General features: G+C 43.2%; 1 protein-coding gene across 1 annotated transcript in view; it reads left to right on the top strand.

The window, feature by feature from the left end:
- Positions 1 to 2,213: 2,213 nt before the first annotated feature.
- The window catches only part of syt3 (synaptotagmin III), a 52,531-nt gene continuing 41,356 nt past the window's right edge, over positions 2,214 to 13,388 (top strand). Inside the window, exons 1-3 of the mRNA XM_041816965.1 lie at positions 2,214 to 2,378; positions 9,506 to 9,861; positions 12,491 to 12,908. Of these exons, the coding sequence (XP_041672899.1) occupies positions 12,758 to 12,908 (151 nt within the window). The 5' untranslated portion in view covers positions 2,214 to 2,378; positions 9,506 to 9,861; positions 12,491 to 12,757. The remainder of the gene's footprint in view (positions 2,379 to 9,505; positions 9,862 to 12,490; positions 12,909 to 13,388) is intronic.

Raw genomic sequence — 13,388 nt, forward strand, 5'->3', positions numbered from 1 at the left:
GCCTGAACCACCTCAACTGGCTCCTTTCGATGCCAAGATGCAGCGGCTCTACTCCTAGCTTCCTCTGGATGTCTGAACTCTTTATCCTATCTCTAAGGCTCAGCCCAGCCACCCTCCGCGGGAAACTCATCTCGGCTGCTTGTATCCACGATCTCATTCTTCCGGTCATTACCCAGAGTTCATGACCATAGGTGAGGGTTGGGAGATAGCTCAGCTTTGCCTCTCGGCTCAGCTCCCTCTTCACCACTACGGCCCGGCACAACGCCTGCACCAGTCTTCCTGTCAATCTCGCACTCCCTTTTACCCTCACTTGTGAGCAAGACCCCAAGATCTCCAGGAGTTTGGTTTCGGAGCCAGAGCTGTCTAGTCAGTATCACTCCACCTCCTGCTCTAGCTCTGGCTCTTTCCCCGCCAGAGAGGTCACATTCCATGAGTCCACTGCTAGTCGGTGCTACCGGGAGTCGGCCCGCCACGGCTGCCACCTTCACCTGCCATGTGCATTCATTCACCCTGCCACCTTGCCTACTCTTAACCAATTTTTCCTTTTTTTATCCCCCTTTGGCCACTCTTCAACTTCTTTTCAATACTTTATCCAGCTATTTTTGCTACATTTTTGCCTCTTTAACCCCTTTTCACTGTTTTTACTGCCAGATTTTGCCATTTCTAACCCATTTTTACAATTATTTTATTATTTATCTCTATTTTCTGGCATCTTTATGTTTGTGCACATCATGGCTCAGCTATGTAGTCTAATATTACAGTATGCCCATTTGCATTGTTAGCATAATTAAGAAAAGGTAGCTCTGTTTAAAAAAGGGAGTTTACATTTTGAATGATGCTATTGTACTACTGCAAAGCTAAAAAACAAAAACACTTTTGTTGCTGTGATAAGTGTTACAGTTTCAGTCAAAACTGTTGACGTTAATCTCAGATTAACTATAATAGACCTGGATTTTGCTGACCTCCATGGCCCCCCATTGGATGGGTCCCATAAAGCTCTCACCTTTATTCTGCCTTGTTGGTCAAACTGGTATGTATAGGTTGCAACCAACTCTTTATACACCATATGCTACGGCAAGTACTGGTTGTTACTCAACTGATTTGGAACCAATTTTTTAATATATAAAATGGTATTTCGCTGCAGCCATGCATTGGGATACACCAGATGGATCCTTCATTGGTCGGGGCATTTGTGTGACACAGCCTCTAAATTGGACAGCCTTAGCTCAGCCACTCTAGGATGTAATCGGTCTTTACTCCAAAGGATGCAGACCCTGAAATGGGGCATAGCTCATGTTCACTTAGGATTGAACTCTCACCTTTTGGTGAAACTCTGTGCTGTGTGTCTCAGTTGAATAGTCCTCATTATCCTACTGGTGACCATAAAACAGAGAAACATTTTTATGGGCCTAGTCTTTCCTTATATGAGACCTGCAGGAATATCATAATCCAATCATGGCTCCAGTAAGACTGTGTCTCCTCCTAACTAGATCACAGTCTCTGTATACCTCAGCTGCTCTTCTCATTGGGGTCTACACATACATACACTTACATCTCCCTCAAACATACAAACAGGCGAAGAGTCATATCCTTTTCTTGGCTCTGAGCCGAGCAACACTGGCCCTGATCTCTGCTCTTCCCCGCCTGGCATCCAAACAACACTTTCCCCAGCTCCACCTGCACTTCCTCCTCCTCTAATTCCAGGGATGCTACCATAAAAATAGCCACATTTTATGTGCCCCCAAACCCACCAATCAAGCGATCCACCCACAACCACCAGCGCCACTTCTCCAGGGGCATCTGCAGAAGTATCATTATCTAATCACTGCTCTAATAAGACCAAACCCACCCATGTACCCTCCAGGTTGAAAGTGGCCATTACCCTCGACACCCCCCCAGGACAGACTCACACTTACTCACTCACTCTCTCTCTCTCTCTCTCCACACCCCACATACATCAGTGTGTCTTTAGCACTGACCAGGCTGCTCAGGCAGTGAGAGGAGAGACAGAGTATTAGTATTCAGAGCACAAGGAGGAAAAAGGAGAGAGAGAGAGAGCGAGAGAGAGAGGGAGGGGATAGTGAAATAGAGAGGAGGAAAAAAAAAACACAAGGAGGGGGGGGGAAATATAAGAGAAGAAACCGGGAAACGGGAGGGAAAAGAGGGGAGGGCAGGGATATCATATTGTTCATTTCTCCCTCTCAGTCTGCCATCCCGTTTGCGGGGCTTCTATCTCGGTGCATCTTGAGAGAAGAGACAGAGAGGAGGGGGTGGACGAGCCAAAAAGAGGGCGGAATGCCCCTTTACAAGCGTCGCATCTAACTAAAACAGCGGAGCGGCTCGTAAATCGGAAATTGGGCAGAGAAGGAGACGCCAAGGTAGGAAGATATTCCCTTTGTAACAAACATGCATTCGGGTCTGTGCTACCTGCGATGTGCGCGTTCTTCACATCGCATCTCCTTTGATCCTGCATCCCGCACTGCTGAATATGCCCTAAATCTAGCAGCGTGTGTCTGTTTTCCATTAATATTTAATGGATATTATTTGTGCATCACCCTGCCGCTTCCATATTGCATTTCAGTGAGCGGAAGGTTTCTGTTTCGAGCCTATAGTGGGATGCATGTTGAGTGGAGGCAGTCTATACAGGCTATGTAGGCAGATAACAGGCTCGTATCTCCGGCAGGAGTGTTATAGTGCACACTCATGATGGTTATTTAAGTTTTTCAAAACGCTTTTGGATATATGAGGCGATCAGACAGAAGGGTGCGCGCACGAGCACGCAGGAAACACACAGAAGACAGGTTGACGTGCGTAAGACGTGCGTAATCCCCCCCTCCACCCACACCCCCGTACACCCCACCCCACCCCCACTCCCCCTCCATCACCATCAAAGGCACAGTTGCTCCGTCTTCCTTACCACAGAGAAACAAATTCTGCCAAAATACCAAATCAGTGTGACTCACTGAAATGGACATAGGCAGGTGAAAAATGAAGCAAGGGCTGCCCATGTCTTTGTGAGATAACACTCCCTGTCTGTAAATAGGTCCTGCTCTGCAGCTCCACTGGCTGTGCAAGAGACAGGAAGAGCAGCAGCGATATCCCAGGGTTACTGGCTGGCCACTTGCTTTCTATTTCCTGTCCCATGTTATAGATAATTTAGACACTTGCAGCTCCAACAGGCCTGGATCGGTGGGAAGCTGTGAAATCCTGAACAGCAACCTTTGATATGTGTGAATGTAGGCTAGAAATAGGTAGAGATAAAAGGAGACAGCGTCTGCTGGGTTGTGAAGGGGGTGTTTGATTGCATGTTTATAGAGATATATGGTCTTAAGCAGATATTAAGGCCCACTCTTTCCCACTTCATGTTATTTATTTGCTGAAAGGGTGTCCAGGAGCTATTATAGGACGGGTGAAATTGGAACAACCTCGAGGCTGAGGCTCAGGAAAGCTATTACCTCTAGTCAATAGACATTAATATCCCCACGCTCAATCTTGGCCTCATACGGCGCCGTGTCCATCCCAGCGAAACACAGAAGCGCCTCTCCCGGAGTAACCAAAAAGATGTGTTGTAGTAGCCCTATCTGTTTACCCCTGTGCATCAATCTGTCACAGCCCAATGAGCAGAGAGGAGCGATGATAGCATTGTCTCAGCCAGACACCGCTGTGGCCTCGAAAGGAAGTGATGCAAAACAAAAAGCAGGATGTGCCAGCGTCGCCAGAGAGGGGTCACAACCTCTATGAATCAGGGGGTGATCCTGACGAATGCCGGATGATCTTTGGGTACATGAGTACATCGATACGAGGTGGTGCACGACATGATACGACCCAGCGGGAGCAGGCAGGCATCAAAGTCTGGAGCCAGTTGCCTGTTTGATCGGACACCTTCTCTTCAATGGAAATGCAATGAATTCCATAAAAGATCAGACATGGGGAGTGTGAAATATGCTTAGCTAATTTGTAGACTTTTGAACAAAAAAGCAAGAGTGAAAGTTTCCAGGGCAGGGATGAAAAAGTCAATTTAAGATGACTTCCAGGTACAGATGAAAACAAAGAAGCATGGCAGCTGATAGGAAGACTTGAAAGCAGGTTGACTGAGATCTGACTGAAACATCCTATTAGGTATATCCAACTGATTAGTCTCCTTTGTGTGCAGAAGCTTTACGCTCTCACATGAAAAAAGGCTCTGACTGTTCTCAGTGAAATGTTGCTATTATGAATGTATTCATTTCTTTCTATGATGATAGCTGGACAATTAAGCAGCAGTCGCTTAATCTAATCAGTGCAATATAGGATGAGGGGGCTGAGAAGAAATGAGCAAAGATATGATCTTAAATAAGGAAAGGCAAACTGAAAATAACCCTTTCACTGCCACTTTCATTACCGTTATAAATAAAATTGATGGTTGAAAGTAAAAAAACAAAATCAGCAGGCTCACATTTGTCATATTTTACTCAACACAAAGCCAAATTTTTTATTGACCAGAAAATCAAATGCCAGATGATGATATGGAGCTGCAATAGATCACAGGTTTGTGGTAAAGCATCCGAACGTCTCCTGCTTCTTATTCAGCCGACAGCAGCGTTTCAAATGCCTTATCACTGTAATTCCCAGACCCAGCTGAGGTGTGTGATTCATCGCTGGGAGACAGATTGCACATACAGATTTCAGATTCAGATCCTTGTTACTGAAAAACCAGCCCCCCCTGGGTTTTATCAAATTCGCATCAGCCCAGCTCGAGGATTTCTTGTTTGTTTGCAGCTGGTTTTTTTGGTTCGGAATTTCTGGGCAAAGGCGAAAAACCCCAGGAATACTTGTATTAAGAGTGCTGAGCCAAGAAATCCAATACAACTGCTCAGATATGAGTGCATTCGATATTGGATAAATATTTATTGGCTCCTGCCTCTGCAGTACAGAATGATAGTACTGAGTGTCATGTTGTTTTTGGATGTGCTTCCTTACTCTAATTTGTATTGGATTTTCCCTACAAACCTCAGGGTGGCTCCAAATCTACCCTCTTCTGTGCAAATACAGGAATGATCCCTTCATTATAAGGGGATACAAGCATAAATGCCTCATCTGTTTCTTAGCCCAGAAGCTAGATTGAGGATACAATGTCTGAACAGCTGGAACGAACCATTTAAAACGGGACAAGTGGCCAATCCCTTGTAGTTAACAGGAGAGGGAAGCCTTGGAGAGTGCTCACGATTGGTCAAGGACACCAAAGTGTGGCCTTCCTCCGACTCACGAACCCTTGAATTTGGCTTTATTGAGAAGTACTGGATTACAAAGGGATACAGACATAATCACTCAATCTGCTTCGTCACCTTAAAGATAGATTGAGGATGCACAGTTGAAGTGTACAATGAAATGAAGACATTTAAGGATCAGAGTGCTGGGCAAGGGCCCAGAGTGTGGCCTTCGTTAAACTGATAAATCCTTGAATTTTTTTAAATTCAATTGACAAGCACACGATTCTAAAAGAGTGCAAACCTAGATGCATTTTTACTTCTTCACCAAAAGGCTGGATTAAGGGCGTGTAGTTTGATTAAAGCATTAGAAATAGGCTCATCCATAGTGACTCACAGGAAAAGGCCATTCTTTGAGAGGGCTCAGTCTTGGTCAAGGACCCCTAAGTGTGGCTTTTTTCTAGCTGGTATATGCTAAAATTAGTTTTTAAAAAAAGATAAAAGTTAACAGCTATTGGATTGCTTGAGCAATAGCATTAAAAGCTAAAATATTATTCAGTCAGCAGCTCTGACAGGTAGGGAAAGATTTTGAGAGGGCTCAGTCTTGGCCAAGGACCCATCAGAGTGGCTTCTTTTCAACTGATTTACCATTGAATGCAGTTTTATACCATTTGGCAAGATCCAAAATGACAAGAGGAATATGAACATAAATGCCTCCTCTGATTCCTAAAAGCAAGATAAAAGGTGTAAAATTTGGAGTGAAACACTAAAACTGAACAAGAAGCCTGTCCTTAGTCGATTAGAGAAGGAGAAATCCTTGGAGGGGGTTCTGAGTGTTGGTCAAAGACCCCTATGTGCTGTCTTTTCCCCAACCACTATGACTCTAAATATGGAGAGGGCTCAGTTTTGATCAAGCGCACCTAAGTGTGGCCTTTTTCCAACAGATACACCTTTGAATATGGTTTTATATCAACTGACAGTCCCTGAAGTGGACACACAAAAAAACACCTCATCAGATTCCCATCCTAAAAGCTAGGATGAAGATGAAACAGCTGGTCTTAAGCTTTAAAAAAGAGGCAAGTGGGTGATTTTTAGTATATAACTGGTCGGGCTAGCCTTGAAGAGGGCTCAGTCTTGGTTAAGGACACCTAAGTATGTCCCTTTTGAACAAACATAACTTTGAATATGGTTTAATACCAACCTGCAGGCTCTGAATAATAAGAGAACACAAAGCAAACCCCTTCCTTAAAAGCCTGAATTAAGATGAAACAGCTGGAGTGAACCACTAAAAAAAAAAGATTTCTTTGTGGTTTACAGGAAGGGCCAGCCTAGGAGTGGGCTCAGTTTTGGTGAAGGAGTCACAAGTGTTGCCTTTTCCCCCCACTGCTATAACTTTATATTTTATTTTAAAGAATTCCTGATGCTTTTCGCCCTTTATTTGAATAGGACAGCTGAAGAAAGACAGGAAATGTGTGGAGAATGTGCACCAAACAATGTGAGACCGGGAGTCGATCCTTGGACTATAAACTCGACTGTATGACTAGAGACCCTGCATGAAGGGGCCTGCTCTATCCGCTGAGCTAAACCAGCACCCTTACATATGGTTTTATACCATCTGACTGACCATGCGTTACACAAGGATACAAACATCTGTAGATTGGTAAAAGGAGAGGCCTGCCTTGGAGAGGGCTCAGTCTTGGTCAAGGACACACACATAAGTGTATCCTTTTCCCATCAGATAAACCTTTGAATATGGTTTTAATGCCAATTGACAGGCTCTGAAAATGACCCATCATATTTCATTCATGAAAGATGGGATGGTGATGAAACAGCTGGACTGAGCCTTCAAAATTGAGACAATTAGGTGAGTCTTTGTGGTTTACAGGAGAGGCCAGCCTTATAGAGAGCTCAGTTTTGGTCAGAGACACCTTCGTGTGACCTTTTTCCAAAAGACATACCCTTGAATATGGGTTAATACCGATGGACAGGCCTTGGATTACAAGAGAATACAAAGAAAACCCCTCACCTAAAAACTAGAATCAAGATGAAACAGCTGGAGCGAAACACTAAAAAAAAACAGACAGTTGGGTGGTTCTTTGTGGTTTACAAGAAGGGCCAGCTTTGAAGAAGGCTCAGTCTTGGTGAAGGACATTTAATTGTGGCCTGTTTCCAACTGAGACACCTTTGAAAATTGTTTTAGACCAATCAACAGGCCCTGAATTAAAAAAAAAATACAAGAAAAGAATGCCTCAATGGATTCTCCTATCTAAAAGCTAGATAGATAAAAACACTGGTGTTAACCATTAAAAAAGAGACAATTAGCTGATCCTAAGCGGTCAAGGTCCCTAAAATGTGGCTTTTTCTCCAACTGTAATACTTTTAAAAACAGCTTTCTGGTCAGACACAGATATACAAAGTAATCTCATGCTCTTACATCAAGCTTGATTGAGGATGCGACATCTTGAGCAAGGCACTAAAAATCAGATGTGTAACTAATCCTAAGGGGTTAATAAGAGAGGCAAGCTTTAAAAAGGGCTCAGTCTAGGTCAAGGGTGCCTAAGTGTGGCCTTCTTCCAGCTGATAAACCTTTGGAAATTGTTTGATACCAATTTACAGAAACTGACCACAATAATCTATTTCCCCTTTGGACTCCCCCTCATAATCAGCATGCTCTCCCACGACGCCCTCCAGAGGTTTCAGTTTCCAATTGGACAACACCTCTAATACTCATTTCTTCTTCTCCACAGTGTGATTAGACTGTGACCTTGCATGCTGTCCTGTCTCCCCTGCCCAATCGGACAGTGACCTTACTGGCCGACTGGTCGGTGTTGTGGTGTATCCATTCCCTGAGAGTATTGATCCGGGGCAGAACAGCAGTCAATGGAGTGTCTGTGGGAGGTTTAGTGTTGCTCCGTGCTCTACAGTAAGAATGTGCATTTCTAGGCATGGCGCTGTCAGAGCCGACTGACTCGTCGACATGTTTCTGAAGGCATCTTTATCCGTGGATAACCAGCTTCTGTAAATATTTTACTCTGCTAAATTGCATCCCCAAACCCTTTGATTACCGTTGTTGCTGTGTCACCCTTGCTGCCGGCTTCCTGTGCTTTTCTCTGCCCTTCTCTGCTCCGTTTTTTTCCCCCTCCCTCTTTATCTGTCTCGCCACCAATTTAATGTCAGCATCTCTTTTATCCCCCTCTCTCTCCGTCTCCCTCATCCACTTGCTACACAATCGTTCTGTCTGTCTGTCCGTCCCTTCCATTTCTTCTTCGCCTCTCCCTCCTTTTTCTGATGCTCTCGCTGGCATTTGAGGCAGCCAGTTTTGTGCCAGACAGCCATTCCTCAGATTGAGATATCCTGGGTTTTAAAGTCACTCAGACAGATTTACTATCTTAATGGGAAGAAAGTGGAAGGGGGGGCATAAAGGAGGGGCAGCATAGGATGTTGGGTCTGGATGACATTTTGATTCACTAATTTCAGATTCCTTTCTGCAATTGTCTGAGCTAAGATGGACAGATAAATAGAGTCTGCATTATCTGAATTTCCCTTAGACTGATGTGACAGTCTGCTTCTCAAAAGAGACAAACACAAAAGGCGGACAAGAGAGAAATGTGTCTTCAAGAGGGAGAGGGGGCAAGCTAGAAAGCTTTTCTTGTTTTGGATCTTGTTCTGAGTGATATACGTCTCAGTCTTATGCCGTGATTGATTGGCAGGTGGAAGACAGATGGACACATAAGGAGTACTTTGCCGGGGAGGTTCCACTCAATACACAAAGACTGGCGCTGATGTTTTACAGAACAACATACATCAAATGATCAATAGTCCTTCCGCTGTCCGACGAAGCACCTTGCTTGAGAAATTGGTTTGTGGCTTCACAAGGATGAAGCAGCTTTGACCTTTCACCATGAACATTTTTTTGATTGTAATTAATTTACAAACCCTGATAAGACTTTTGGCAAAGATAGACTCCAGGTTTCACAAAAAGGTCTGTATTATTAGGCACAACTTTGCATACATTCTCCAAAGTCAGAGTCCCCGGAGACTTGCAGGCTATGAGAAACTGGATTTTGGGTATTGACCTGCTTTATTTAGACAGAATGAGTTCAAAAATAAAGACGCTGTGTTAAAGGAGTCTGGTTTCTCCTCGATGAAAGGACAAGGAGCACACACAGAAAGTAGTCAGATTTAATACATCTAATTATACCACTGTCTGGTGTTTTCATAGCTTTATTCCTGAACACAGAGAGCATTTTTAGTCTCTTGATGTCCTTATTGCAGTGTCTTTTCACCTCATTGATCGATTGATTCTACTTGAATTTCAGGGGATGTTGGAGAGCTTCAAACAGCGTCTCTTCAGAGCTGACAACGAATTCCAATCCTGATGAGTTGGATGGACCGCAGATGTGTTCCACTGTTTCCTGTTGGACCTAGATGACCGAAAGCTCAATTCCACTCGCAGTGAAGGAAAAAAAAAAAAAAAAACGTGTCTGCAGGCAGCTGTTAGTGGTCTTGGAAACATTAAGAAAATAACAAGCTAAAGGTTATGCATGCACTGCAGGCATAACTGTGCATTTCTCAGCCAAATCTGTTTGCAGAGACAATTTCACATGTAGTGTGGCTCCGCTCAAGCTTCCAAATTCAACATGGACCACAACCTTGGCAGTCAAGGTTACTAAAGGTAAACACACAATACATGACTTCATGACATAATTGAAGGAAAGGAAACAGTTAATGTGATTTCATCCTGTAAGCTAAATCCATGACTGCATAAATATTCACCAACTTCAAGTCAGTATTTAGTAGATTCACCTTTGGCTGCAATCACAGCACTGAGTCTGTGTGGAAAGGTCTCAGCCAGGCTTGCACATCTAGACACTGCAATTTTACTTCTTCTTTGCAAAACCTGCTCTGTCAGGTTGCACAGAGATTGGGCACGAACAGCCCTTTTCAAGTCCAGCCACAAATCCTCCATTGGATTGAGGCCACTCCAGAACCTTCACCTTGGTGTCTTTAAACCATTTCTATGTAGTTTTCACTGTATGCTTGAGGTCAGTGTCTTGCTTGAAAATAAATCTCCTCAAAAGCAGTAGTTCTCTTGCAGACTGAAAATGGTTGTCCTCCAGGATTTTCCTTTTTCATTTTTCTGCATTTATTTTACCCTCTACAAGCCATCCAGGGCCAGCTGCTGAGAAGCATCCCCACGGCATGATGCTGCCACCACCTGTGCTTCACAGTGGGGATGGTGTGTTCGGGGTGATGTGCAGTGTTTGGTGTTTCTTCCACTTGACCATGGAGTCTCCCGCATACTTTTTGGCAAACTCTAGTCAAGATTTAAAGAGTATTCTTCAGCAGTGGCTTTCTCTTTGCCACTCTCCCATAACTGACTGGCAAAGAACCCATGCAACAGTTGCTGTATGCAGTCTCCCATCTCAGCTGCTGAAGCTTGTAACTCCTTCAGTGTAGTTCTTCCATTTCTTTATGATGGATTTAATTGCTCTCTGGGGGATGTTCAGTATCTTGGATTTTTTTTCTACCTATTCCCTGACTTACACTTTTCAACAACCTTTTTTTTGAGTTGCTTGGAGTGTTCCCTTGTCTTCATGGTGTAATTGTTGTCAGGAATACTGATTATCCCATGACTGGACCTTCCAGATACAAGTGTCTTTCTGCTACAATCACTGCACTCAGGTGATCTGCATTTCACTAATTGTGTGACTACTAGCACCAATTAGTTGAGGTTGAGGTTCCTCCTCTGTATTTAGGATGTCTTTCCACTCATCAGTTTAAGAAAAATATATATAAAAATATATTTTCATTCATTAAGCTTTACCAAAGTTCATTATTTTAATACTTACTTTATAGTTCTGGCTGTTAAAAATAACCAATAGGTACATGCACAGGATATCAGTATTTCCACTCTCAATCAGAAAATAACAAAAGACGATGAGTAGACACACTACTTAGTTCTGCCCACCTCCACCATTAACTCTTTGTTTTGCATAGACAAGTCTGTTCAGTGAAAAAAAATACACTACACTCCATAAGTTGTATTTACTTAATGGTAACCCACCTTTTTTGTTTCATGGATGCATTTCACTTGTTGAGGGGGGAAAAGCTGTTAAAAATGGCCTTCCTGGTTAATACTAAAAGCGATTCCAGGATGTTCTGCATGTAGATCACAGCACTAACCAGATTGACCTTTTTGACAGCTTTTCTTCCCCATTATTTGAAATACAACAATATAACAAAAATGGTGGTTCACTTTTTAGTAATACACCTTATGGAGTTTGCTTATTTTGTTGAACGTAGTCCTCAATTCAAAATAACAAAGCAAATGTTTTGGGTGGAGCTGACGTGTCTTGTATATAACTGGTTGAGCCATAGCATTAGGATGCACACCCAAAGGCAGAGAATAATAGAATGGCAGGGGCCGTTTACACTTTCTAATACATCAGTATTTCTAATACATCCAGTATTTTTAGGGCAGTAATTGACATGTCATGTCTGCCACAGCAGGTCTGTGACAGTGACCTCCTTGACATAATATGGACTGTTATAGCTATAAAATTACGTTTCAGCTCCTTAAACCCCCAAGGTTGAAGATAAATGTACATTTTACTTTGCTTTATTTCAAAACTTGGTCAATTTTATGGTTTAAATAAACTTGCTGTATATATGTAACTGTTTTTCATGTAAACATTTTCTAAAATTTCATGCAGTGAAGGATTGATCGTACTGCCAGTCAACGCTGCACGGCATTGTGATTCAAAATCCCTTTTTTCTCCTGTTCAATCGATTTAATTGAAAAGATTTTGTCCCTCAAGGTGTACATTAAGGCCCATTAACTAATTGGTAGAGCTATTTTGGCTTCTCACATACCATATGGGAATTTCTTTTGCCCCAGGAGCCTTCTACTGAAGTTTTTTGTTTTATTTATTTAGAGGCAGAGGGTTAAATGATGTAGCTTAGTGATAGATAAGTGAAAAATGTTTTTCAGAATATGGGTAGACCTTGATTGTTATTTTTGCCAATTTAAAACAAAAATAGTCAAGCTCTAGCTTTTCTGTGGCCTCTCGATACACATCTTTTTTCATCTCTTACATAACGGCAATTTTTTAGTACCACTCTTCACACTGTAAATGGGTATTATGTAGCACCAGAGCCAATGATCTATCAGGGACACACTGATGGTTTTGGCATCAGTGTTCTCACTTAATGGTTAAGGTGACCAAGCTGCCAAAATTTGATTTGTACACTTTTATGTCCTCACACTCACGTTGCCAATTTTTTCCTTTTATCTCCTTCAGGGAAAGTGAGAGGGGTGGGTGTCGCTCAGGCATACATGGGCGTATCAGTCTGGTCCTTGTGATCCAGACCAAGACACCCTGAAGAGCCTCTCATTTTCCTCCGTTATCACCACTGCCCCCCCCCAGCTTCCTCATCCTCCTCTTCCTCAGCTCACACCTTGAAAAAGGTGGACGGGCCAACACTCTACATACCTGAGCGCCGTCCGATCGGTGAGGGCTGAGCTGTCATCGGCTGACTTCTGGTGAGAGTGCGATGCGGATTGGAGGATGTCGGGGGACTGGGATGAAGACCTGTGTAAGAAGGCGCTGGTGTTGGTGGAGGAGCTTTGCTTCAACTCCCAGAGAGGCTACAGCCAGAGTGAGCGCTGTGAGGAGTTCAGCTACCTGCTGAGAGGTCGCAACAGACAGCTGGACACAGGTAAATGACACACCTGGAGGCAACACTTTCATCAGTCAAGAGTCTTCATATGCATACAAAGAAAGTTTTCTCATAGGAGTCAGCAGTTTAAACGAGAGTCTAAGGCCATGCTAACAGCTGTGTGAAGGTGTTCATTTTTTTTTTTGCAACAGAATATGACCTCATATATCGCTACTGTAAAAAGACTGGCAGTACTGTGCTGTGATTGGCTGCTTCTTGATGCTTCAGAGTTTGCCTACAGGTCTTTCTGCCAGGATGCTTTTCAACACAGAGCACAGATATTTGATGTATCACATTTTTATCCACATCACAATGGTTTAAACTAGTGGTAGGGTCCCAAAGTAGATCTTTCTAGTGGGTCGGGAATAATCCAAACAGCAACATTTTCCATTAAATTCATTTAAGTGGTTGAATTTAGAAAAATGTGGGAGTCAAGGTTTGGGTGCCTAACCCTAACCCTCTTTGGGTTTTTCCTTAGTT

Source organism: Cheilinus undulatus, linkage group 21 (genome assembly GCF_018320785.1).
Source record: "Cheilinus undulatus linkage group 21, ASM1832078v1, whole genome shotgun sequence".
Taxonomy (NCBI): Eukaryota; Metazoa; Chordata; class Actinopteri; order Labriformes; family Labridae; genus Cheilinus; species Cheilinus undulatus.